The sequence below is a fragment of the Branchiostoma floridae genome, chromosome 17 (assembly GCF_000003815.2).
Source record: "Branchiostoma floridae strain S238N-H82 chromosome 17, Bfl_VNyyK, whole genome shotgun sequence".
NCBI lineage: Eukaryota > Metazoa > Chordata > Leptocardii > Amphioxiformes > Branchiostomatidae > Branchiostoma > Branchiostoma floridae.
This window is the reverse complement of record NC_049995.1, coordinates 10,577,245-10,602,484: the sequence shown is the minus strand read 5'-3', so window position 1 is coordinate 10,602,484 and position 25,240 is coordinate 10,577,245. Positions and strand designations below refer to the sequence as shown.

At 41.7% G+C, this 25,240-nt stretch overlaps 2 protein-coding genes and 1 long non-coding RNA gene across 3 annotated transcripts; 1 reads left to right on the top strand and 2 right to left on the bottom strand.

Moving 5' to 3' along the window:
* Positions 1–281: 281 nt before the first annotated feature.
* LOC118404069 (centrosomal protein of 83 kDa-like) lies at positions 282–8,562 on the bottom strand. The gene is made up of 5 exons (XM_035803024.1): positions 8,422–8,562; positions 7,271–7,353; positions 3,540–5,547; positions 1,225–1,393; positions 282–436 (listed from the first exon to the last, which is right to left on the bottom strand). The coding sequence occupies exons 1-5, from the start codon at positions 8,519–8,521 to the stop codon at positions 316–318; spliced, it is 2,481 nt and encodes an 826-aa protein (XP_035658917.1). The 5' UTR covers positions 8,522–8,562; the 3' UTR covers positions 282–315.
* Positions 8,563–9,732: 1,170 nt separating this feature from the next.
* LOC118405169 (kinesin-like protein KIF15) lies at positions 9,733–17,740 on the bottom strand. Its single transcript, XM_035804591.1, has 5 exons — positions 17,611–17,740; positions 16,703–16,806; positions 13,932–15,960; positions 12,508–12,688; positions 9,733–11,400 (listed from the first exon to the last, which is right to left on the bottom strand). The coding sequence occupies exons 1-5, from the start codon at positions 17,714–17,716 to the stop codon at positions 11,277–11,279; spliced, it is 2,544 nt and encodes an 847-aa protein (XP_035660484.1). The 5' UTR covers positions 17,717–17,740; the 3' UTR covers positions 9,733–11,276.
* Positions 17,741–19,376: 1,636 nt separating this feature from the next.
* On the top strand, positions 19,377–21,990 carry LOC118403998. The gene is made up of 3 exons (XR_004829730.1): positions 19,377–19,619; positions 20,932–20,972; positions 21,784–21,990. It is a non-coding gene; the product is annotated as an uncharacterized LOC118403998 (long non-coding RNA).
* The last annotated feature ends 3,250 nt before the right edge of the window (positions 21,991–25,240 follow it).

Below are 25,240 nucleotides of genomic sequence, written 5' to 3'. Positions count from 1 at the left end.
CCGTTCAAAGTATGAAGTGATGATGAAGTAAATGTAAGAATACAGTGCAGTAGATGTCAATATTATACAGATTGCCTTATCCAGAAAAGTTCACTTTTAACGCTGTAATATTGTAATAACGCCCTCACACTAGGCGAAAATCGATCGGACGATGAGTGTGCGAGCTCTAAATTACGAGGAGGCATGACCCTAACGGGAAGGGGGCACTCTGCATTTCTTCGTCGGCAGCAGGGTCATGCCTCCTCGTAATTTAGAGCTCGCAGACTCGTCGTCCGATCGATTTTCGCCTAATGTGAGGGGGGTATTACGATGCCTTTAATACCGGTTGCCCACAGCTATCCACTCTACCGTCCCGGCATAAAATTGCCCGTCAGAGTCACGCCCGTACGTCATCGAAAACCCGCTTGGCTCTACGTTGTATACACGGACCGAAAAGCTGTATGAAAACAACAATAACATTAAAATTCAAGTTGAGCCTTCATCCTCCAACAATAATACCAGGCTAGAAACCTTTTTTTTGTAGAACCCTTTTTAGTTCTCTTTTCTTTCTTTCGTTTCTTTATTCTTTCTTTTCTTTTCTTTTCTTTCTTTTTTTCATTTATTCGTTCTCTCTTTTCCCTTCTTTCTTCTTTCTTTTTCTTTCCTTCTTTCGTTCATTATTTCTTGCATTCTTTCTTTTTCTTTCTTTCTTGCGTTTATCATTTCATTCTTTCTCTCTTTCTTTTCTAAAATTAAGTAAATAGCATTTTTTTAAAGCATGTCCGATCGCTAATTGCAATCAAAATAAACAAAGGTACACAACATCAGTATATTAATTAAGTAGCTCAGATGAAAAAGACATACAGATACGAGAATTGCGGGATGGGTTTCGTGTGCTCGAAAACTTTGTGCGTGACAATGCGAAAATTATCTCAGAACACCAAGTTTTTTTTATGGAAAAATGGAAAAATTGGAACTTGAGTAAGTTGAAGTATTCTGGAAATTGGCTTCTTCCAAAGGGACTCGACAATCATGAATTTTCCTGATAGCGGTAAAAATTTGGTCACATTTTTCCGCCCTTAAAGTTCTCACTGCACATTTTCTGGGATGTTTCGAGAACTTTATTTTTTCATGCGGAATATTTTTTCACCCACAATTTTTGTTTCAAGCCCAGTAAACCCGTCCCCGTAGTTTTAATTATTTTCATTTTCATTATTTATTATTAGAATAAGGTATTCCACAAACCTGTTAGTGTAGCCCGATCCCATGTCCCATTTGGAAATGCTGACATAAACGACAGGACTTCTTCGAAAATGACTGCTGAAGTTTATGGTGTTGGTTTGTTTTGAATCATATGTTTGCGATTGGCCCCAAAAATTCCTCTGCTCCGGAAGTTCCCAAGTGCCTGATTCGACTGTAAATTAATTACGACAATCAAATCAAATGGTGAGAAAAAAAAGGAAAAAATGCCTACTTTTCGCTATATGTAATTTGCATTGGCAGAGTTAACTTTGTCAAGGTTTGTTGTATGGTTTTCAAAAGTGCCCCCCCCTAAAAGTTAAAGTCCTACACATATGAGATAGTACATAGGGTGGCGCTCATTTCCATTTCAAAAGCCTTCGGGCCACACATTTGCGCATTCGCTACAATAGAAGGGCATTCAACTTGCAGTAGTGTGTTCTACTGCCATACTCTTTCCCAGATGCTAATTGACTTTGTAATACGTAACCATAATCAACATCATCATCATCAACAGGCTGTGTTGTATCCAACTTTCGTCATTATCTAACTTTCGTAATATGCCGAATCCTGGATATCCAGGAATCGTCCTGAGCAGAAAGACGATTCCTGGATATCCAGAAATCGTCGCAAACAGGACGTTTCCTGGATAGACGACGGTGTTTATCCAGAACGTGGACGTGGGGGTGGAGCTTCCTGTTTTCGAGGGAGGAAACTATGCGGAGGGCGGGGGCATGTTGTTTTCGTCAGAAAGCCGCCATCTTTGTATCTCCCCGCAAGAAGATCGTGTAGTTTATTCTGTTGATCCTGGTGTTACAGAACTTAAACGAATGTTGATAATGATACTTTGATGTTTACATGTTACTTACATATTAGGCCCAAAATGCTTTTTGCGTAATGAATTAACAAATGGCAGTCAAGATGGGATAAAGTTACTGTAACAGTTGTTTTCCGTATAGCGACACATTCACGGTAACGTGTTAATAGCATCCAGATGGCGTCCCTTTGTCACACAAGGCCTGGTCCACATCCTGGATATCCAGAAAACGGCTTGAACAGGCTCAGGACGAATCCTGGATATTCAGAAAACGGCTTGAACAGACTCAGGACGAATCCTGGATATCCAGAAAACGGCCTGAACAGGAGGACGATTCCTGGATATCCAGAAAACGGCCTGAACGCCTGACGAAAATAAGGAATTCTCCCGCCATTTTTGATTTGCGAGCAAGCGGTCACTGTGGGTCACGCACGCACCGCAATGGTATCCTGCACCGCGGGTGTCCCGCAATACTCTGAACGCATATATGTCTAAAGACAACCGTTGTCCACAACGATAGACAATAACAGTCGCACGGCTATATTATGTGTTGTGTGTTTGAAGTTGTTTTTCGTGTAGCGTCACATTCTATTTACGTGTTAGTAGCATTCAGATGACGTCCTATCATGGGGAGGGCAGCGGTCACTTCCGGGTTTTAATCTCTCGCAACTTGAGTCTGTCGAGATCTCACGAGGTCGACCCATATATGGAAACATGGGCGTGCATAATAATGTTTTCTGTACTGTCAATCACCATGATTGACGGCACCGGAAGTACGAATCCTGGATATCTAGTTTTCGTAAGGTTTTTGGACGATTCCTGGAGCCGCCGAAAAGTAGATGCAACAGGCTGCTATAATGCAGTCGACCACAAGGATTATCCAAGATTTGCATCAGACACCATCTTTGTAATAGACCCTGGGTTCAAATAACCCAATCACAGAAGCAAATCTGAAGGTGGCATCTCACTTCACTTGGGGCACCATTGCGACACTGCAGGGTTCCAAAGATACTAAACGAATTTCAGAAATAAGGAACAAATGTTCTTACGTTTTGTGTATTTCGTAGTCTTATAAGTACTTCTACGTTTCCGCAATATCGCGAAAATAACACAAGAATGTCGCAGTAGACGAACCCCGCAGTGCCACACCGTTTGCCCAAAAGGCAGTGAGATACCACATTTAGAGGGAAGAGTACGGTAGTTTAACACATACCACCATCGGTTTACTAGCTTTCCCGCTTTTGTGATCGCAAAATTTCGTAGCCCAAGAACATTCTCTGATTGACAAAATATACTTGTTTCACCATAAAATTTAGCTTATTTAACATGAATAAAAAAGAGTTGCACTCTAAGTCAATCTTAAGAATAATAATACAGAGTTAGCATATACAGAAAATGATGTCTTGGTATCTAATGAAAAATAAAACAAAACAATAACACAGAGTCAGGATAAGCTAATATCAAGTTTCGAAACTAGATCAAAATGTGGGATAATGGTACTTACAGTGATCGACAGATGATCCTTGGAGGGCTTGTTCGAGGTCAGCAACGCTTGTGAATAGACCGTTGGTAGAGCTTGTTATGTCATCGACGTTCTGTTGCAAGGTAGTCACTGTGTTCTCCAGTCCGTCTTCCTGTCTAAGCAACAGTGCATTTATCGCGCCCTGCTGATTGGAAAGCTGGGTGGTGATGGTGTCCAGGTTGCCTTCAAGCATTTCAAACGTGCTCTCAGAGGACGAGGCAAGCGCATTCGCTGTCACCTCTAGCTGGTCCACTGATGCTTCCATGTTGTCGAGCTTGAGGTCAAGTTCTCGGATGTCGTCTTCAAAGACAGCAGCCACATTCTGCTGCGCTTGATCAACTGGAATTGCATCTATCTGTTCTTCGAGAGTCTGTTGCTGTGCCTGAACCAACTGGCGGTCTCTGAGGACTTCCTGAGTTGACAAGCTGAGTTCGTCACTTTGTTGAGTGTTGGTGGTAACCAGTGTGCTCAGGCTAGCAATGGTACTTGATACGTCAAAATCTCCGTCTTGCGCCTGGGCTGCCAGCTGCAGGTTCGCCTGTGCTTGCTCCATGGAAGTCTCTTGATCTAAAATGTCTGATTCTAACCCTTCAAATCTTCCGTCCGTTTCCGACATCGATTCGGTAAGCTGTTGTTCTACGGAAGTAAATGTTGCTTGGGTGTCTTCAACATCTTGGATAGATTGCTCCAGACTGGCAAAGCCTTCCGAAATGGCCGCGGGGCTCGAATACTGTGCAAACTGTTGCTCAGCACCTTCGACATTTGTTGAGAGGACATCGACGATCCCTTGTAGAGTTGTGAGAATCTCCGTTGAATCTCCGACTTGTGTTTCCATGGTCTGCAGACGCTCTTCTTCAGTCGACACTCGTTCCTGGTAGGTTGTGTTGTATGACTCTAACTGTTCGTCAAAGGTTTCCTGTGCCTGTGTGTGCTCTTGGATTGCACCACCCTCCGTCTCAATCGACTGCTGTTGGTTGCTTTGTTGCTGTTGGATCATTTCCTGATGGTTTTGATTTTGGTCAATCTTAGAGTTCAATGCAGTAATGTTGGCCTGTATGTTTCGTATGGTAGACTCCACTTGAGTCAGGGAGTCATCAGCTTCTGTATCTGCCTCCAAAGTGTCAAGCGTAGCCTCGATGTCATTCAAATCCAGACCAATGGCATTGTTGTCCTGCCCATGGTCGTTACGGAGATCTCTGATTTGTTGCAGAAGAGTTGCTCGTTGTTGGTCATCGTCGTCAAGGCGAGATTGACGATTTTGGATATGTTCATTGAGGTGAGATGTATATCCTTGTACCTGCCCCTTTCTGGTCTGTAGCTCCGCGACTGATGCCTGTATAGTAGCTAACAGTTGTTGAATATGATTAAACTGCTGCAGATGAGTATTAAACGAGGTACGGAAGTTCGTGACGTGTTGCCTGTCTCCGCTAGACGAGGCATTTGCGGTGTCCAGCCGCGAACCTTGCTCTCTAGATCGGATGAAGATTCCTTCAACTTCTTGAATCAGTTGTTGGACTCTGATTTGCAGAGATGCGGCGCGGTCGTGTGATGCCTGGTCCCTCGCCCTTAGAGCAGCGATTGTAGAGTTGACCGTTTGCATGAGTTCTTTGATCATTTTCGTCTTCTGTTCCCTCGCGTCTTCGTAATCCCAGAGTTGTTGACGGAAGGCATGCGTCGCTTCGGCCTGGCGCTCTGCTTCTTGTCGCAACTCTTCTGAACACGTTTGCTTCTGAACTTTAATACGTTGGTCAACATCTGCTATATATCCCTCCAAGATACCAGAAAACGATTCTATTTCGTCCTCGTGTTCTTTAAATCCACCATTTGAGTTGACGTCCACTTGGTTTATCTTTTCCTTTTCACGACTGATGCTGCGGTTCAAGTTGTCGAAGGCATTTCCCAGTGTGTTAAGCTGAGGCCGCAACGTTTGGAAACTTCCCCGAATTTCTTTTGCAGTGTGGTGTTCTTGTGTGAGTCTTTCATCAACGATCTGGGAGCGAAAAATGGTCACAAAGACTGATTAGGTCACATTTACAAACTGGGGCCCAGCAGGACATACAGTGTGTGGGAACGAAAAGAAGGATACAAAGGAAAACGAAACGCGTTAAACTTGATTATAATGATTAGTCAGGCACTTTGTGTCTGTTTCTGAATTTTAGAAAAAATCATTCTTCATTTCGGCAAACAGCCTAGCTGCACCTACGCATTCCATTAGCAATGTGACCTAAGGATTAGATTAGCATTTCATAAGGTTATGAAAGTAGAATATAATAATTTATGGCAAATTCATGCCCGAGGGCTAATTGCAGATAGCATAAAGGAAGACAAACACACCAATAGTGTAGAGCAGTACCAAATGTGTCTACTCTAGTCTTAAGGCTATCTCTAAACTGTAACGTTTTGTGTTCAACTTCTTTTTTCTGATGCACTGGAAGACGAAGGGTCCCAACTTTTTTTTTATAATGTGTGGGCTCTATGATATTAGGAGGAATGTAGTTGTCCTTTTGTCTGGGAATTTTGGGGGAATTTGGCGGCCAGTTAAAAAAAATCTTTTCATTCGTGATCTTAGAAGTAACAATTTGAAATAAAATGTGTTTCGTCTTCCACCATGTTTGACGAATTTTGTAGAATTTGTAGAATATTGCAGATTTTCTTGCGTCGTGGCGCTTTCACCGCGCTCTGGACAATTTTCCATCGCAGCGAGAGCGCGGTGAGAGCGCCGTCAAGTGGAAAGGGTGCCTTAATCAATCTGTATAGGAACCGATCACCTAGTGGTGTTTCTAGTATTATACAATCGATGGCTATACGAATCGTCCTACTTAAGTTACTACTCTGCATGTGGAAGCTACGAGGGATGATTATTAAATATTAAGTCCTCGGCTACCCAGAATTGATAAGCACAACTCAAATTTTGAGGCACAACTTCATAGTATGAAGCCTTTTATGAATATCTTCCAAATGTCAAATCATTGCAGTCTTTACTTTCCAGGCATTCGTTTTTTTTCTGCAAATCAGGAGGTAAGTGGCGAGAAAAACAAGGGTGAATTGTGATCAGACATGTGTGTGTCGAGTTCCCCATGCCGGAAATTCTTTGTTATTAACAAAAGACATTGTCAACATTGTCTTCCGATTTCAAACATAAAAAAGTGGGTATCTGACTTCCAGCAGCGCAAGTTGACCCGCACACATCAGGTCGCAGCTAAATTGTCCACATTTTTTCTCCCTTAAGGTGGGGTCACACCCGCGTATATATTTAAGTCCGTTTGAGGTGCGTAATGAAGCTCTTAGTCTCTACCAGGCTCCACAGGTCGTGGGAAAAATAGTACAAATTTAACAAATACATAACATGCCAGATGAGTTAGCTGATGGAGAAGTATGGTTAGCGACCCAGCTAACTCGTCTGAAATGTTACCTGTTTACGTTTGTCCAATTTCTATTATTTTTACAACGACCTGTGGAGCCTGGAGGAGGCAAATACTCCCATGTGTGCCTCATACGGACTTAAATATATACGCAGGTGTGACCCCACCTTTACCTAACGTTACTAGGTGTCGCTTGCAAAGTAATTATCACAATAATTTGAATTTTGGCACACATTCATATAAGACTTTATACTTGACATATATACTTCCAAACCTGAGTTGTGCTTATTATTTCTGGGTGAGGCCGAGGACTTATTGATCACCTCTCGTAGTCTTCTGTTTCTTACTTACCTTTACTTTGCCAAATAATGCCATCATATCCTTGTTCTGTTTCTCAAGTCCTTGAAAGACGCCATACAGCTTGAAATAAGACCCTGAAATAATACCATGAAAAATTTGTTATGAGATATGATTTTCTGTAATCAGACCACCAAAAAACTTATACTAGAGGTAAGAAGAACGATTATTAGTTAGAATGAAAGCGACACCCCTAGACAGAAGTCCTATGTACAGGAAAGAAACCCTAGCATTGCAAATCCAGGGGTGGGGGGTAAAGCACCCCAGTAAAGAATCATGAGGAGCAAACCCTAGCCAAAAAATCCAGTGGGAATGGTGCCTGCAACAATATGTAAATGTGTTATAGCATACATGTAGTAATACATGTGCCTAGGTGATTGAGCTAAGGTAAACTAGTGTTTTAAATGGCAAGAAAGTGGTACTGCAATATTCTACAATGTTTGTTTTTAGCCGTATATGTTTGGTAATGTAGTGATATATGTGGATAGGTTAGTAACAGTGTAAATAGCTTACAGTGTTCTGTATTTTATGGATGACTTGTGAATAAAAACGTAGATAAATAAAAACAAATAAAAGGAAAGTGACTATTGTATTGGTCATATAGAAGTCTTTCCCTTTTGAGGTAGCGAAACGTATGCTTAGACTCCTTTTGTGGAAAGCCCTTTTGACAGCTAGATTATGCGATACTAGGGTTGTGTACCGGCCAGAAAATTCAGGTCCAGGCACGGTCCAGGTCCAGAGGGTAAGGTCTAGAGGATCAGGTCAAGCCCCTGTACAACAATGGGCTATACACCCCCCCCCCCATCCTCTACGATATATACGTTTAAGCTAAGGGCACACCCGCCGTACGTGCAAATAATAAATACGTGCTGTCTACGTGGCAAAACGTGGGCAATCTTTTGGGATCCGTAAGTGGTACGTACCACCTCCGTACGAACTTTGTGTACTATCGTGCTGCGGATTTGCTCCCCGTGCGTGCCAGTACGGGCGACACACCTGCCCTGTACAGCCTAAACGTTTCCAAAAATACGTGGCGGACGTGGCGTCCCAAAAAAACATACGGACAAATTGCACGTACGGTGGGTTGTACCCTTAGCTTTCTGTATGGTAATGCTGAATTCATTAAGGTACTAAAAAAGGCTTACCCTGGAGATTTTCTATCCAAGTTTTGTGGTCAACCCCCCGTGCAACCCTCGGCCCGGTCCAGACGAACAGAAACACAAGGAAGCAAGCAGACGACAGCATGGCGTGCGATCTTGTTGATTTGCCGTCTGCCTCTCATAAAAACTTACTCGCTCTGCAAACCCTTAGCAGAAAACCTCAAAAACACTCCTTACACACTAAAGTGCCACTTATCTGATCTAATGTTATTAAGAGTCTTCGTCAGAGCCTTTTCTTCCTTGACCTTTAAGTGTCAAGGCAACAGAGCGGTTAATAAGATGTTCTTATAACTCTTTAAGATTTAATTAACTACCTGATGCCACGCTTGTTATAGGCATTGTAGTGACAACACAGGACGCCCCCAACCGAGGTAACTCAATTTGAAGGTTTACCCTGGGCACAATTTAAGAGCCAAAACAGTATCAACGTTTGCTGGGTATAATTTTGAAAACCCCATATGTACAGTGTAAAAACATGTCTCTAAAGCATTTGTCAATTGACTTGTGCCACCAGTACGCAGAAAGTGAATGTGTGTTTTCTAGCCTCGTTGAAGTCTTCGAATGAGGCTTTTTTGGGGGGGGGGGGGGGGGGTGGTGGTTTTGGGTACGGTGGCGTTGGTTCGCGATTTTCAACGGTAGCCACGTTCTCTTATGCCTGGAAAGGGAGTTTGCTGGGAAAGAGAGTTTTGCTAAGGAAGGTAGTTTGCCGTGAAAGGTAGCTTCGGCCCGTCTCGAAGACGAACCTAGCCAACGTTAAAAATCGCGAACCGACGCCCCCCTCCCCAATAAAAAACAGCCCTGTTCGAAGACTGCAATGGAGGCTATGTTTTTCCCTAAGGCACCTTTAGATAAATAGTTTAACATACCGAGGAATTTTGACGTCTATTGCAATGTTTGGTGACTAAATGGTCTAATTATGTTGTCGTTAAGTCATTTACGATTGGCCGATTTCAAAAACATCTATAACTAACTGATGGAATACAAAATAATTTACCTTCAAACATACCAAATTGACTTATGTACCTTTTTCCTTGCAACCTTGGTTCGAAAACCAATTACGTCAATTTCAGACCATGTCACAATATGCTAACGTGATGGTAACAGCTAAAGTAAATATTATTTCAAAAATTTTCCCCGATATATTACGATATTGTTATCTGATCTGGACATCAAAGTTTGGGAAAATTTATAATTCGACAAATTCATAAAGTAGGTATTGTCGAGCTACAAACGCACAAAATTACTAAAAAAACAAAACAATGAAATTAGATGAAATAAGTCAACACAAACGGTATGTAAGTTCACAAACAGCTGTATTGTATGACAAAAACACGTTTTAGGCAGTTCCTGCTACAGAGAGTAGGCGCACATTGTCGTCACAAACAAAAACAAACAGTATATTTTGCAATCAAAGCAAACGTAGTTTATATGTAAATGCTGTAAAGTATTACGTCTATTAAAAGTACAGATTTTCTTGATATTTTTGTGTCTAATTTGTTTTCATAACGATGTCAATAGTAGTTATACTAATATACGTTTGATTGTAGGAGATAAGATATTATTTGAAAGCACAAATAGAACCATATCCTTGTAACACTATGGCTAAATTACAAAAGAATTACTATAACCAATTTCGTAATACAGAAACTGTTACTTAAATCTATTGTAAGATTTTCATACAAAAGACAGTGACGCACATGATTCGTTCTTCACAATTAGCTCAAGATATGTACATAATGTGGTAAAAGTGCTGTCAATAAAAATCACAAATTGTGTAAGTTTCAGGGCTTCCTGTAACTCATCACTGTTAGGGAGTAGCCCATAGAGTTTCATATAGGGTTTTGGCAAACGTAAATGTCCAAAACACAAAGACCACAACAAATACATGTATTTCATGATGTAATTTCAAACTTTATAACCGTACACACACACAAAAAAAACAACGCTTACCAACAAGCTTTCGATCAGTCCTATGATCCTTTTCAAGCTGTAATGACCCAAAGCGTTTTTTTTTGTGTACGGTTAGAAATCTTAAAATTGTATCATTATGTTAAATACTGTTACAGATGATCTTACATTCGAGTATATGTATCTTGATTATCTTTACTGTCTGACATACAACTCATTATCTGAACCTTTTCAATGAATGGTCGGTTTCTCACTTTAACTGCATCCAACACAGCACAACAAAACACAACAAAGCTCCATTTTCTGGATGACAAATCTTCACAAAGGTACATAAACATCAAACCACAAAACATCACACATACCAGAAAGGAACAAAAACAACATTGTGTGTTTTGATATCATCCCTTTTTTTTCAAACTGTCGATATCATCATGTCGCTTTTAGGATCCCTTGCTAATTTAGGCTAAGGTCCAAGTTCAGAACCGGGGCCCGGCCAAGATGTTTGCGGAAACAAAAAACGTGTTCACCAAGGAGTATACAATGACTAATTGTTTTACGTTCTGTGTGTTTTGTTGCATTTTATGTCATATTTTTCGTTTCCGAAAGATACCTGGCCGGGCTCCGGGTAGGGAATTGGGACCTAAGCCTTAAGGTGGTATCTCACTGCACTTGCGTCAAGTTTGCGTCACTGCGGGGTTCTTTCACTGCGTCACTGTTTTGTTATTTCCTCCGCCTTTTTTTTTAGAAATAAGATATTGCGTTAAGTACGTAAAAGTTTGAATTAGAAGAAGACAAAATACACAAAAAGTAGGAAAATTTATTCGTTCTTTATCTCTAAAATTCGAGCATCTCGCGAACCCCGCAGTGCCGCATCGGTGCCACAATTGCAGTGAGAGTCAACCTTTAGTCGAATGAAGAGCACACTTGCCAGATCAGGTTGCCTTGGTTCCAATGGCAATCCAGTCTACATTCCCCTCGTACAAAATCGTATCAGACCATGGACCGAAGTTCAGCCGGAAGCCGTTTGGAGTTACGTCCTCTACGTAGACCTTCAACCTGCATGGGATGAACAACAACAATACTCTCAATTTATCACAATTTTTTTGGTCAAATAATGCTTTTAGAGGAAATCTGCAGTAACGGACCATGTTGCCAGAAACAACTGCAATAATAAAAAAGTATAAGAAGGCCTCAAAATATCACCCTGTGTATATTATTACAAATTCATATCTGTATGCCTGTTGTATACCCGATATGGCATGAATGTACGATAATCATCAATAAGAAGTTAATTCAAAGTACAGTCCAAAGGTCTATCACTGCACTTGGGGCACCGGTGCGGCACTGCGGCGTTCGAAAGATTACTCAACGAATTTCAGAGATAAAAGAACAAAAAAAAAATCTTCCGCTTTGTGTGTTTTGTTGTGTATTCTAGTCATACGTTTATGTATTGTATAATTGTGGCATCTCACTTCACTTGGGGCACCATTGCGACACTGCAGGGTTCCAAAGATACTAAACGAATTTCAGAAATAAGGAACAAATGTTCTTACGTTTTGTGTATTTCGTAGTCTTATAAGTACTTCTACGTTTCCGCAATATCCAAATGGCGAAAACAACACAACAGTGCCGTAGTGAACAAACTCCGCAGTGCCGCATCGGTGCCCTTAGTGCAGTGAGATACTAATCTCAAAGCAGATCTTACAATGGCATAAGATAGTGCCAAACTGGCCTTGTGGCAAAACACACTCCTAAGCCGGCTTCACTCCTCTGCAAGCTTTTGATACTATCTTATGCTGTATCTGTATCTTTATCTGTATCTGTATCTATATAGCCGGTATGACCGCTCTTCGGCGTAACACACCAGCTTCGCAGGCACGCGGTGCGGCAGCAGCTGGTTATATTACACTGAGCGATCCGTCACACATAACTTCTGCACATCTATCTGCAAGCGTTCTTTAAAACTATCCAGAAAAGATGCCCCTACTGTGCTTGGTGATAACAAGTTCCACTCTACGATAGTTCTGGGAAAATACGAATTTTTGAACACATCAATCCTAGCTTGGTAACTCTGGTACTTGAAGTCATGGCTGTTTCTTGTTCTTTATGCTATACCGTAGGATCTGCTTGGAGATTAGTGAGATTCCACATTTTGCTACTTACCTGTTGGTCTTGCCTTTGTTCATGTCCAACTTGGTAATAGTGGTATAAATGATAGGATTTCTCCGGAAGCCATTGTTGAACCGAATGTCCCTCGTCTGCATATTTGAATATGGGTGGTCACTTCTTATTCCCCACCAGTCGGTTTGGTAACGCCACGCTAGGTAATAGCTGCCCGATTCAACTGCAACAAACCAACAATAGAATCAAACTTGCACGAGATGAACTGTAAAGGTGGTATCTCACTAAACTTGGGGCACCGATGCGGCACTGCGGGGTTCGAGGTTCACTGAACGAATTTCGATAAAAAAAACGAATTCTATAACTTTTTTTTGTAATTTGTTCAAACTTGAATTACAAATTACCCAATATCTACATCTAAAAAAAAAAATCGGAGAAAACAGTGCCGCAGTGAACGAACGCCGCAGTGCCGCACCTGTGCCCCAAGTGCAATGAGATACCATCTAATATCTAACACAAAAATTGTACTGACCCAAATTTTCGACTGAACAGTTCCAGTCTTTGTCAAGGAATAGAATTGAATATCACATTTTAACATATCTAAATTATTTGTATCATCTAAATTATTTGTATTATGTTTTCTTTTTCTTGCACAAATCTCTTTATACCTTTTTGAATTCATGATATGCGTTTCCCTTTTCTTTCTGTAAATTCTTCTTTACGATTTCTCTTTGTTCTAATGTATTGAAAATTGTTATAAAACTGTTGACATATGTGTATGAATGTTCATGAGACAGTGATCAAATTTCCTAGACTAGAAAATCAATTCCACTTTGAAAATAAATAATTAGTATTCAGAAATAACCCTTGCTTTACAGATTAGAGTTGCTAATTGAAACACAAATCAAAAGAAAGTGAAAATAAATTAAACAGATCTTTCATTATAATAAAGAACAGAAAATCAGCTAACAGCTTGGTCACATTTGTTGAATGCTGTCGAAACATTTTGATGTAGAATTTACAATTAGGCTGGTACAGAACCAAATAGCGAAAGTCATCTTAGACAGTCTATAACGTTAAAATACAGCTGAATTTTCAAGCTCAGATTTGTGCTTTCTGTTTATCACAAGAGTGCCCCCAGTTTGAAATCGTACGACGATCGTACGGCAATCGTACGGCGATCGTGCGACGATCTCACGGTGATCGTACGACGAGTGTGGCCAGGCCGTAAGGGCATGGTCACAAAGGTCGTGCGGTCGTCGTGCGATCGCTAATGTTGGGCGTTTTGCGGGGACAGCCATGCATGTTTTTCAGCTGTCTTGCAACACAAATTTAGTCTGCCCCAGCCTGCTTAAAAATTATATGGCATCAAAATCGCACGACGATGGCACTACCTATGAGACCGCGCCCTAACGTATTTACACCGATGAAGTCATTAATATATAATAATAAGTTTAGATTCTTACAGTAATCGAAGGAAGTTGACTGCAGTGCTTGCTCGATGCTGGAGATGTCGTTGGACATAATGGTGGTGTCACTTGTTATCCCCGCGACGTTCTCATCCATGTTCAGTACTGCCTCCTCCAGTCCTTCCGTTCCTTCCAGACTACTTTCCAGTTCGTCTATCTCTATCTCATGACTGTAGATTTCAGTATTGATGGCATTCAAGGCGTCTTGGAGAGTTTCAAGCGTGATCTCTGAAGAAGTTGAGATCGCCAAAGCCATGGCCTTCAATGCGTCCACTGACGTTCCCATGTCGTTGAGTTGGTTGGTCATCTCCTCCGTGCCTTCTCCGATGGCGACTGCCAATGTCTGCTGCACTTCGTCGTCTGGGATCGCGGCTATCTGTTGCTGGATAGCAGCCTGTATTGTCTGAACACGCTGGTGGTCTGTGTTGACCCCTTGTTGATACTGGACGAGGGTGACACTCCCTTCAGTGGTTTCATCAATTTGTGTCTCCAGATTTGCAATGGAAGAAGATACGACAGATGCTGCGTTCAAGCTCTGGGCTGTCAGCTGCAGGTTCGCCTGTGCTTGCTGTAGGGAGTCCTGTTGTTCAGCAACGCTTGTCTCTAACTCGTTAAATCTTCCGTCTGTTTCCGACATCGAGTCGGTGAGCTGCTGCTCTACGGCAGTAAGTGTTGCTTGGGTGTCTTCTACACCTTGGATCGCTTGCCCCACACTGGTAGCACTGTCCGAAATGGCCGAGGGGTTCGGGTACTGGTCAAACTGTTCTTCGGCGATGTCCACGTGTTCCGACAGGACGTTGATCATATTTTGTAGAGCGGTGAGAGTGTCTGAACTATCAGAGTCGGCAGTGTTCGCCTGCGTTTCCATTGCCAGCAGACGAGCTTCTGTGTTCGAGATTTGCATTTGGTGTGTGTTCTCCAATGATTCTATTTGATGGTTAAATGCCTGTAGACCCTGGCTGAATGCTTGGACGTCGGCATTCTCCGACTGGATGGACTGCTGTTGGCTGCTTTGTTGTTGTTGGATTGAATCCTGCATGTTTTGATTTTGGTCAACCTTAGAGCTCAGTTCAGGGATTATGTTGGTCTGTAGGTTTCGAAGGGTGGTCTCCACTTGCGTTGCTGTGTCAGTTACCGCTGTATCTGCAGCCAAATTGTCAAGCGTAGCTTCGACATCATTCAAACGCAGGTCTTTGGCATTGTTGTCCTGCCCATGGTCGTTACGGAGATCTCTGATTTGTTGCAGAAGAGTTGCTCGTTGTTGGTCATCGTCGTCAAGGCGAGATTGACGATCTTGGATATGCTCATTGAGGTGAGATGTATATCCTTGTACCTGCCCCTTTCTGGTCTGTAGCTCCGCGACTGATGCCTGTATAGTAGCTAACATTTGTTGAATATGATTAAACTGCTGCAGATGAGTATTAAACGAGGTACGGAAGTTCGTGACGTGTTGCCTGTCTCCGCTAAACGAGGCATTTGCGGTGTCCAGCCGCGAACCTTGCTCTCTAGATCGGATGAAGATTCCTTCAACTTCTTGAATCAGTTGTTGGACTCTGATTTGCAGAGATGCGGCGCGGTCGTGTGATGCCTGGTCCCTCGCCCTTAGAGCAGCGATTGTAGAGTCGACCGTTTGCATAAGTTCTTCTCTTGAAGTCGTCTCTTGTTCCCTTGCACTCTCGTACTCAGCAATTTCCCGTCGGAAGTCATCTCTTACTTGAGCCTGGCGATCTGCTTCTTGAAGCATCAACACTGGAATGCTTCGCTTCTGATCTTCAATGGCTTGGTTAATGTCTGCCATACTTTGCTCAAAGGTGACAGCATACGTTTGGGTATCCGCTTCAATTGTACCGAGCTCTTCGTCGATATGCTCACTCACGGAGTGCAGGTTCCCGAATTCTTGAGTCACGTTGCTGTTTAAGTTGTCAAAATCCTCCGTCATTACAATCATCTGAGGATCGAGGCGTCCGATTTCTCTGCGCGCGCTCTTCAGTGTTTCATCTTGTGTTGAGATCATTCTGGAAAAGGTCTGTAACCGGACACAAAAAAGTCAGATGAATAAAAAAGTAGTTGGACTATGTCCAGACATAAAAAAAAATGAGAGCTTTTAGATAGTTGGAAAATCGTACGAAAGACGTTTGAATATAATCAATGGATCCCCTTATACCTCTGTCACATTTGGCGAAAATCGATCTGACGTCGATACGTCGATTCTGCTACGATCGCCCGAGCCTCGCTTATAATAATAACTTTATTGCACAACAATTGTATAAGGTACAAAGTATACCTTATATGTGACAGGGACGGTTTTCAGGTGAAAAATACGCGCAACCCTCTGTAAATATGGCCAATCTTCCACCGACACGCCCGAAGATCGTGGATAATATGACAGGGCTATAATACCTTCTAAAAAGAGTATACCAGATACTGACAAAGTGTAGACTGGTCACACTAGAAAGACTTGAAGATAATAGGGTTCTTCCAAGACCATCAGAGAACTGGAAAAAAAACGATAAACTAGAACGACTGGCCATAAGGCATTCTGGATTCGAAGAGGGTGTTGAGCGGTTATTTTCTTTGTAGTAATTTTGAGAATAGAAAGGTATTGAACATTGGGTAGGCTTGCTACAATAGAAGCCAAAGCTCAGTATAAATATTTATATTATTGTGTACTCACAACGAGAAAAGCATTTTTAGTATGTAACGTTCGTTGGCCATTTCAGCAATTATCTAAAACATTATAGTAAGCAAGGCTTCCATTTTCTACATACCTTTTCTCTTGCCATTGCATCATCCCACCGCTTATATGTCTTCTTTGAACGTTCAATTTCTGTAGCAACCATTCCATACGTCATGTCCACCTGTTTAAAACTCGCTGAAAAAATATGTTGGGAAAAGAATTTTAAAACCGGATTTCAAAAATTATGTTCAGCATTCTGCCTAAACGTTGCCAAAATTTCACTAAATATTTTATTATTAGAAAACAAGTGCGTTTAATCTAAGGAAAATGTTAACTATTGAATTACTCGTCACCCACAAACACACATACACGCACACATACACAGGGGCACACAGACAAGCAAACACAAACATACGCACACAGACACACATACACGCGCGCGCAAACGCACACACACATACACGGGTACACGTACTCACAAAGTAACACACAAAAGCGCACACACACACGCACACACACAGACACAGGCCCACAAAACCCCACAGGCACACATACACAGGCACAAACACACACACAGGCACACACTCAGGTACACACACACGCACACACAACACAGGCGCACCAACACAGGTACCTAGAAACACATAGGCACACACACACACACAGCTGGCATACATACATGCACACACTCAGGTACGCACACACGTACATACACAACACAGGCGCACCAACACAGGTACCTAGAAACACATATAGGCACACACACACAGGCACACACTCAGGTACACACACACGCATACACAACACAGGCGCACCAACACAGGTACCTAGAAACACATAGGCACACACACACAGCTGGCATACATACATGCATACAAACACAAACACAAACGCACGCACATACACAAATACACAAATACACACAAGCACACACACAAGTATCAGTATAAATGACAAAGTCTTAAAGCTAAAAACAAATTAAAACAAAAACATGCAAACCATAGAGCTGATTCATTTCTTTGTAGCCGACAATCTGATCCTTGCCCTCAACCTGCGGCCCGGCCCAGATGGCCAGAAGCACGAAGATGCCAGCAGACAGCAACATGATGTGTGATCTGGCGGAGGTGTTGTCGCCCGTCTGCCTCTCCCACAAAAACGCCCGCTTTAATAACCTTCGTTTTTAATCAAGCGCATTCCACACACCACAGGATGCCGCTAATTAACACTTGATCTAATGTAATTTGGACTTCTGCCACCTGCTAAATTTCTTCATTGATCTAAGAGTTTCAAGGCCTTTTTTATTTCCACTCCACGTGATGACGCTAATCATCACTTGAACTAATGAAATTTCGAGTTCTGCTACCTGCTAAATTTCTTCATTGATCTGAAAGTTTCAAGGCCTTTTTGATGTCCACACCCTGTGATGTCGCTAATCAACACATGATCTAATGTAATTTGGCGTTCCAATTTTCTTCATTGATCTGAGAGTTTCAAGGCCATGGCGAGGTCATACTTAATCAAGATGGTCCTTTAACTCATTTACGTTCGTGTTCAACCACGAGATGTCACTCATTGTTTCTTCAAATAAAGAGAATGTCCCCAACTAGGACAAATTGAATCTAAAGCTCTCCCCTGGACAGATTTAAAAAATCAAAGCAGCTTTTATCAACAGTGGTAAACGAATTTGGCAAGCTTCTGATTGCTTGGCTGTCTGATGTTTCTAGAAGATGAGTTTTAGTTGTATTGAAGTTGAACAAAACATGCGTTGCGTTTTAATGAACAGTGTAGTCAACTATGACGAGATCTGTGCTATCTGTGTTGTGGTCGTGAAGGGATACCATAAACAAAGGATAAGGAAGTCGGTCTGGTAGTCAAGGCGGTATCTCACTTCACTTGGGGCAACGGTGAGGCACTGCGGGGTTCGAAAGATTACAGGGACGAAGAACGATTTTTCTTACGTTTTGTGTATTTTGATGTCTTCTAAGTCATGCTTTTACGTATTACGAAAAAAAAACGAATTATTTTACAAATCGGCAATAAATGACACAATATTTTAGAATTTAACGGTTCTAGCTTCGAGTCGTTCCTTGTTTAGCACGCCCTAGTGTTCTGCCACTGGGAGAGGCACAAAAATGCTAAATCTATTCATATGGACAAATTTTAACCTTCGTTTGTCTACAGAAGACCCTAGGGACAAAAAGCTTGGGTCCAGTGTTTGAGGAGACCCACACGTGATTTTTATCTGGGATAGGGGCCGTGGATCACGATTTTTAACGTTGACTAGCTAGGTTCTCTTATGCCGGAAAAGGGAGTTTGCCGTGGAATCGAGACGGGGTGAAACTTCCTACCACGGTAAACTCTCTTCCGCGGCAAACTCCCTTTACCGGCAGAAGAGAACCTAGCGGACGCCGAAAATCTCTAACAACGCAACGAAGGCTATAGGTAGTTCAAGCTAAGGGCACAACCCGCCGTACGTGCAAATACGTGCTGTCTACGTACCAAAACGTGAGCAATCTTTTCAGAACCGTAAGTGGTAAGTACCGCCTCCGTAGGAACTCGTAGGGAATCCGACGGATTTTGGAGCACGCAAACACGCCGTAAAAGTGCATGCAAAATTTGTGTGCCATCTGGCTGCGGATTCGCCCCCCGTACGTGCCAGTATGCCCTGTAAAGCCTGAACGTGTTCAGAAATACGTGGCGGACGTGGCCTCCCAAAAAAACGTAGGGACAAATTGCATGCACGGCGGGTTGTGCCCTTAGCTTAAAGGGGCATTCCACTCCAAAAGCGGATATCATAATTCATCAGAGAATAAATTGTTATGCTTGAATCAAGTTTGTTTTGTCAAATGTACCATGAGTTGAAGCCTGAACGCAGGGCGTGCATTATAGCGATCGACTTCTTGAATTCCCCGCGGGTCCCTTACCAACAATCCCAGAATTCAATGCGCATGGTGTGTTACGGACGGGCTGGATCGACGAAGCCGCCAAGGACTCTTCCAGTTGAAAAGGTTGGTACTGGCATAAATTTCGATGTTAGATGCTCAGGATTGCTTTTTTGGCTAGACTAAATATGTGTGCACAACCTCTATCAGAACTGGTAGGCAAACGCGTTCCAATCATTATTTGCGGGCCGTTCTGTAGCGATCTGCCAATATGTAGATAGTCATTTTTAGATAGCAGAATGGTCCGTAAAAAGTTGCCAAATTTCTGTATTCCGAGGTTCGCTGAGCATCACACTTTTTGTGTACCTTCCTAAACGTCCGATAGTAATTTTACCGTTTTCGGTTTGCTCTCACTCACTCAGCGTACCGAGATATTGGGCCCGAAACTGACCATGAAAGTAGCGTATTTACTGTTAGCGACGCCATTTTTAGCCTCCTCCAGTCCTTGCTACGGGGGTACGGGGATCGTACAATTCGGAAAAAAAATCGGGAAATTGGCCAAGGGAGTCAGTCCACGATTAGATTCATATTTCCTTTCCGCGGCCGACCAACCTCTCTGGTAGCAAACCCCTGCCTTTGGCAAATTAATTTCCCTATAGAACCAGCCTTCCAGCGTAGTCAGTCTGGTACTGAGGCTAGCCATTTTGTGTTTTGGCATACGTCACATGCACGTGTATGACTACTTTCAGCTCTCACTACAGCGCTAAAATCTCTGCATCCCGGAAAGCTAAGGTCTTCAAACGTTTTGTGTATATTCCTAACTGTTTGGTAGTAACTCGACTGCTTTCGTCAAATTTGTAGTTATACCGTTTACGAGAAATCTGGCCTGAAATTGACCTTGCATTCAGAGTGTTTTCGGCTAGCGACGCCATTTTTTGTTGACATGTGATGACCTAGTATTTACTACAGTGATAATATCTCTGCATCCTGAAAAGCTTAGGTCTTCAAACTTTTTGTGTACATTCCTAACTGTTTGATAGTAACTCGACTGCTTTCGTTAAATTTGTAGTTATACCGTTTACGAGAAATCGGGCCTGAAATTGGCCTTGCATTCAGAAGTGTTCGCGGCCACGCCATTTTTGTTGACATACGATAACCAAACTTTTACATTGTATTCAAGTGCTAACATCTCTGTATCCCTCTAAAACTACGGTCTTCAAACTTTTTGTGTACATTCCTAAATGTCTGGTAGTCACTCGACTGCCTGTAGTTGTACAATTTACAAGAAATTGTTCCCAAGGTTGGCTAAGATAGCAGACACCACCGGAAGTGCAGAATTTGCAGAAATCCTTAGCATGGAAAAATGTCATACAGTTCCATGTCTTTAGAATTATGCATGAACTGGTGCATAACTGCCACTTCTGTTTATGTTTGATAGAAAAGAGAAGGACGTGGTCGAGGAAAAGCCCAAGTCAAAAGGTAATTAATTTCTAATTTCATTAAGTTAGTGTGTGTCTTTAGCTAAAGTGTCCTCATGTGCCTACATCCATGTATGTATATTTATTTCTTAAAATGACAACAATGGATTTGTCAAGGGACATGATATGTTTGGTAAGATTACTTCTTCTGGTAAAAAAGATTGACAGAAGTGTATGATTTGGGCTAATGGACTAGGCACTGGTATACCTCAAAGTCAAACCAAAATATTTATTGCACTAACAAATTTTGTAGTGCATGCAAAATCTAATCATTATCATGACAAGCTTATAATTGCTTCTTTCTTGGGAGTGACTCTGAAATTAATATAAGAAATGTTCTCTGTTTTGGCATGTAAAAGAATATGTGGCTACTATACTGTGTAGTGCAAATCTATATTTAAAACCTTTCAAATATCCGATTTAAGAATCATAGTCAGTACAGTACTAATATATATTGGGTGCAGAAATGTGCACAATGTGTGATATATTCTTTTGTAGGCAGCCCAGAAGCCATTCTTGCTTGCTTACATGCTTGATGGATGTTATATTCAGAAAAGCCATCTTGGAGTTGGGTGATGTTGTAATACTAAGATCATACTAATAGTTCATGTGTGGTCGATTTCAGCAAAAGGTTGACATGGAAGAGTCAGTTTTTGCATGGAAAGGGAGATGGAGTTTGTAAATTTCAGCCTCTCTTGTTATTCATGATTGTCATTTTTAACATAGATGCAAATGTGGCCTAGTATTATTTTGTCATCAATGAATATCTTAATCACAAGAACATTGTTGACTTCAGAATATATTCTTTGCAGTTGACCTAAGGCAGCGGTTGGACTACAGTAAGACGACTGGTCAAAAACATCTATGAGAAGAATCAGGACTACACTTTCAAAAAGAAAGGTGTTGAAGGCTGTCATACACAGGCGTCGGGAGTTTTGTGGTGACTAGGTGCTCCAAAAGCCTGACTTTCCAGGCCAGACAATAACACTGCAATTGCACAGTACCGTTCAAGGTTTACAGGCTAGTAAACAAGTCTCGTTTGGAACTCTACTGGTTTCATGGTCATGTTTTCTCATTTTTGTTATGTTTTTTGTAGCATACATGCTTTATATGACAAAACTACATGTAGTTACTGTTTTGAACGTTTCAAAACTGCAGCTGCTATTTCTCTTAGACACAAGAAATGTGAAAATATAAATATTAATTCATGAACATGCAACTTAACATGTTGGCAGTAGCCCATATACTTCAGGTCAAATCCAGGTAGATCCTGATATACTGATGTCATATGGCAGGCTATATTTATTATGTTAAAAAGGACAAGTTGTATATCCAGTGGATCATTTTATTCATAAATATCCTGCCTACATGTCAGTAACAAATGCTGTTTTACAACAATATATGTGTGTCCACCAAAGTTATCTCTGCCTGTTTTTTTCAAAATTACACAGAAATGTAATTGTATATTGATAGGATACTTATTATGTTCAAGGATACTAGTACTAGGATGTTAGTAAGGATCAAGGTTTCTATTTGGCCTGTTGTATAAAGTATGAATAGGTAGATAGATTTATACAGGTGAGGTAGATATATTTCCGCATTTGGTTGAATGCACCTGTTATAGTGCAAATAATGTGGAAACTATGTAACACTGTGTTATCAAGATTGTTTTATTTTAGCAGAAAAGCCTCACCCTAATTCTAATTCTAACGCCAAGCTTAACAAGAACGGATAATCCTAACAGTAAGAAGTTAGTAGACTACAGATTTATACATCACTCTCTGGTTTAACGTCAGATCAACTTAGCAATTGAACATGTGGTGGTGAAATGTCATAACAGGAAAATGCCCTATGTAATTAGTCTAATCTTTAGAGGGATAAGTCTGTCTTATTATATTTTGGTGACTGCACAGGCTGGAACCACGCGCCACACTGATCTCCCAAGACGATTCTTGTGGATCCAGCACGTAAACTGTCTGTATGCTGACAGTTCTAAGATTCTGGGAGAAACAAAAATGCATGTAAATTGTAATGTAAATTTTTGTATTAAAAGATTGCACTAAGTACACTGCATGTCATTTTGTTTCAATCTGGTTATTTTCAGATCTTGGTATTGCCCTAACAGCCCCCTCCAAACATTTCCAACTTTTCACACTAAATTGATGGTACAAGTTATCACAAAACTGTCCATTCCTTCACACAAAAAGTAACGGAAAGGCGGTTTAAAAACTTTTAGGTGCACAATATATCAGGTAATATACTGTAGTGAAAAAGAAGGTTCCTGAAAAATTTTAGTATGATTCATACTTACTAAGTTCAGAGTGGTGCAGGTAAAATTTGTCTGGTGCAGGTAATTTTCAATGTTACCTGCACCAGTGCAGGTATACAACAAAACAGTATTTCGAGTCCTGCTACTACATTTATATACAGGTCACAAATTCGACCACATGTGGCTATGTTTCCGTAAGCTCACCATCGTGCGACCCCACACACAGATCGTGCAAAATGAATGGAACAGAAACACAAAATCTACATTTACCTATTTCTCAATGGCTCCCTGATATCTTTCAGTCCAAGTCATTTTGTCACTGTAGATATATATTTAAAGTGCAGTTTTCAGTGCAGACCTCATGAGACGGGATGGAATTCCTCGTGTAGCTTGACGCATTTCAGCTGGCTACGGCCGCTCCCGACGCCCATACCGCTGCGATCGGGGTTGCTGTGGTCTACGGGATCTGTCAGCTAACGAAGGTCGTGGCAACACATACACTCACACACTGTAGGCTGCAGTTGTAGTCATTGCACCTGCACCATATGCTTCTTGGCGCTAGCATGCATGCAAGATCATGCAACCCTCCGTCTCGTAATCCCGGCCGTCCCATGCCGCCCCTGGTCCCAGCAAAGGCTTCTGCAGGCTGATTGTTCTCATCGCTACTCTCCGACTCTCCAGAATCACGTTCAGGCTCATATGCGTATGGCAAAATGTCGTCTGGGTCGAACTAGTCTGAGCCACGGCCGCCTGAGTCCGCCATGACACTTCGTCGTCTGCTTCGTGTTTGATCTGTGCGGATGCCCATATTTGGAAAACCCGTGACGTCAGGTGAAAGCCGAGAATTGGAAACGGTCCCGTATGGGGGTTCATAGGTTTAGAACAGTGTTTGGTCGAAAAGTCAGTCGTGGTGATTTAGTCAAAAGTCGGGTGCATTTGTATTCCGAAGAGTGTAATATATATGGGAAAAATACTCGTTTCATGAGTGGAATCCCCCTTTAACACACGCGTTTTCAGAGTCGGCAATTTTTTTTTTTTGACCTTTTCACGGTGCCGGCTTTACAGGGCCTTCACACTAAAACCGACTAAGCAGGAATCAAGCAGAACTCGAAATGAAATATTTGCAAAATTCGTGTCACATTCAGGGCCATTCCGAGTGGGAATTCCAAATGGACCTTATATCCCCTTCACACGAGAAGGAATGAGCCAAAATTCCATCAGAATGAAACATCTTTTCTATTCCTGTGAATTCGTAGTGCATTCTTGAAATTCTCACTGCATTCCAGATATTCTTTTGGCCACGTTCGGGCAGGATTCGAAGTGGCCTGCCTTTTCGGTTCTACATCGAATGAGATAAGAATGTTTTGAATAATGTCGGAATGCCGCAAAATGCAGTCATACTACATGTTGAATGGTTAGAATACACGAAGAATCCACTTTGAATGTCATTCGATATTTCTCCACTTCGACTGCACCTCGACAGATTTTACATGTCAAAAACTTTTAGACTAGTCAAAAGAACGGGCACAAATAGCTGGAATGCAGTGACATTTTCTGGAAAACACTACGAATTGCCAGGAATAGAAAAAAAAATTAAGTCCGACGCCATCCCTATTGATTCTTGCTCTCGTCTAAAAGGGGCTTAAGTATAACATCGCCTGGCCTTGTCTTGCCGGCTTGTTTATGAAACGAAAAATAGAAATGTAATCATAAAATTATACACATATAATGCCCAGGGCTATTCTCTTTATGTCTTATGTAGTTTGGTGTCTTTTATATCATACTTTTTGTTCCCAAAAACTGCCCGGCCGGGCCACGGATTGAACATTTATGATTTGCTTTAGTACTTTAGTAGTCGTTCACTTACTTCATGCAATTTGATTGTGCAATTCATCATATTTTACTGAGGTATAGTGTCATTACGTATGTACTTGTATGTATGTATACTTGGCTAAGTGGCCCATATTATTGTATCCAAGATAGATAATGATAAATAAGGA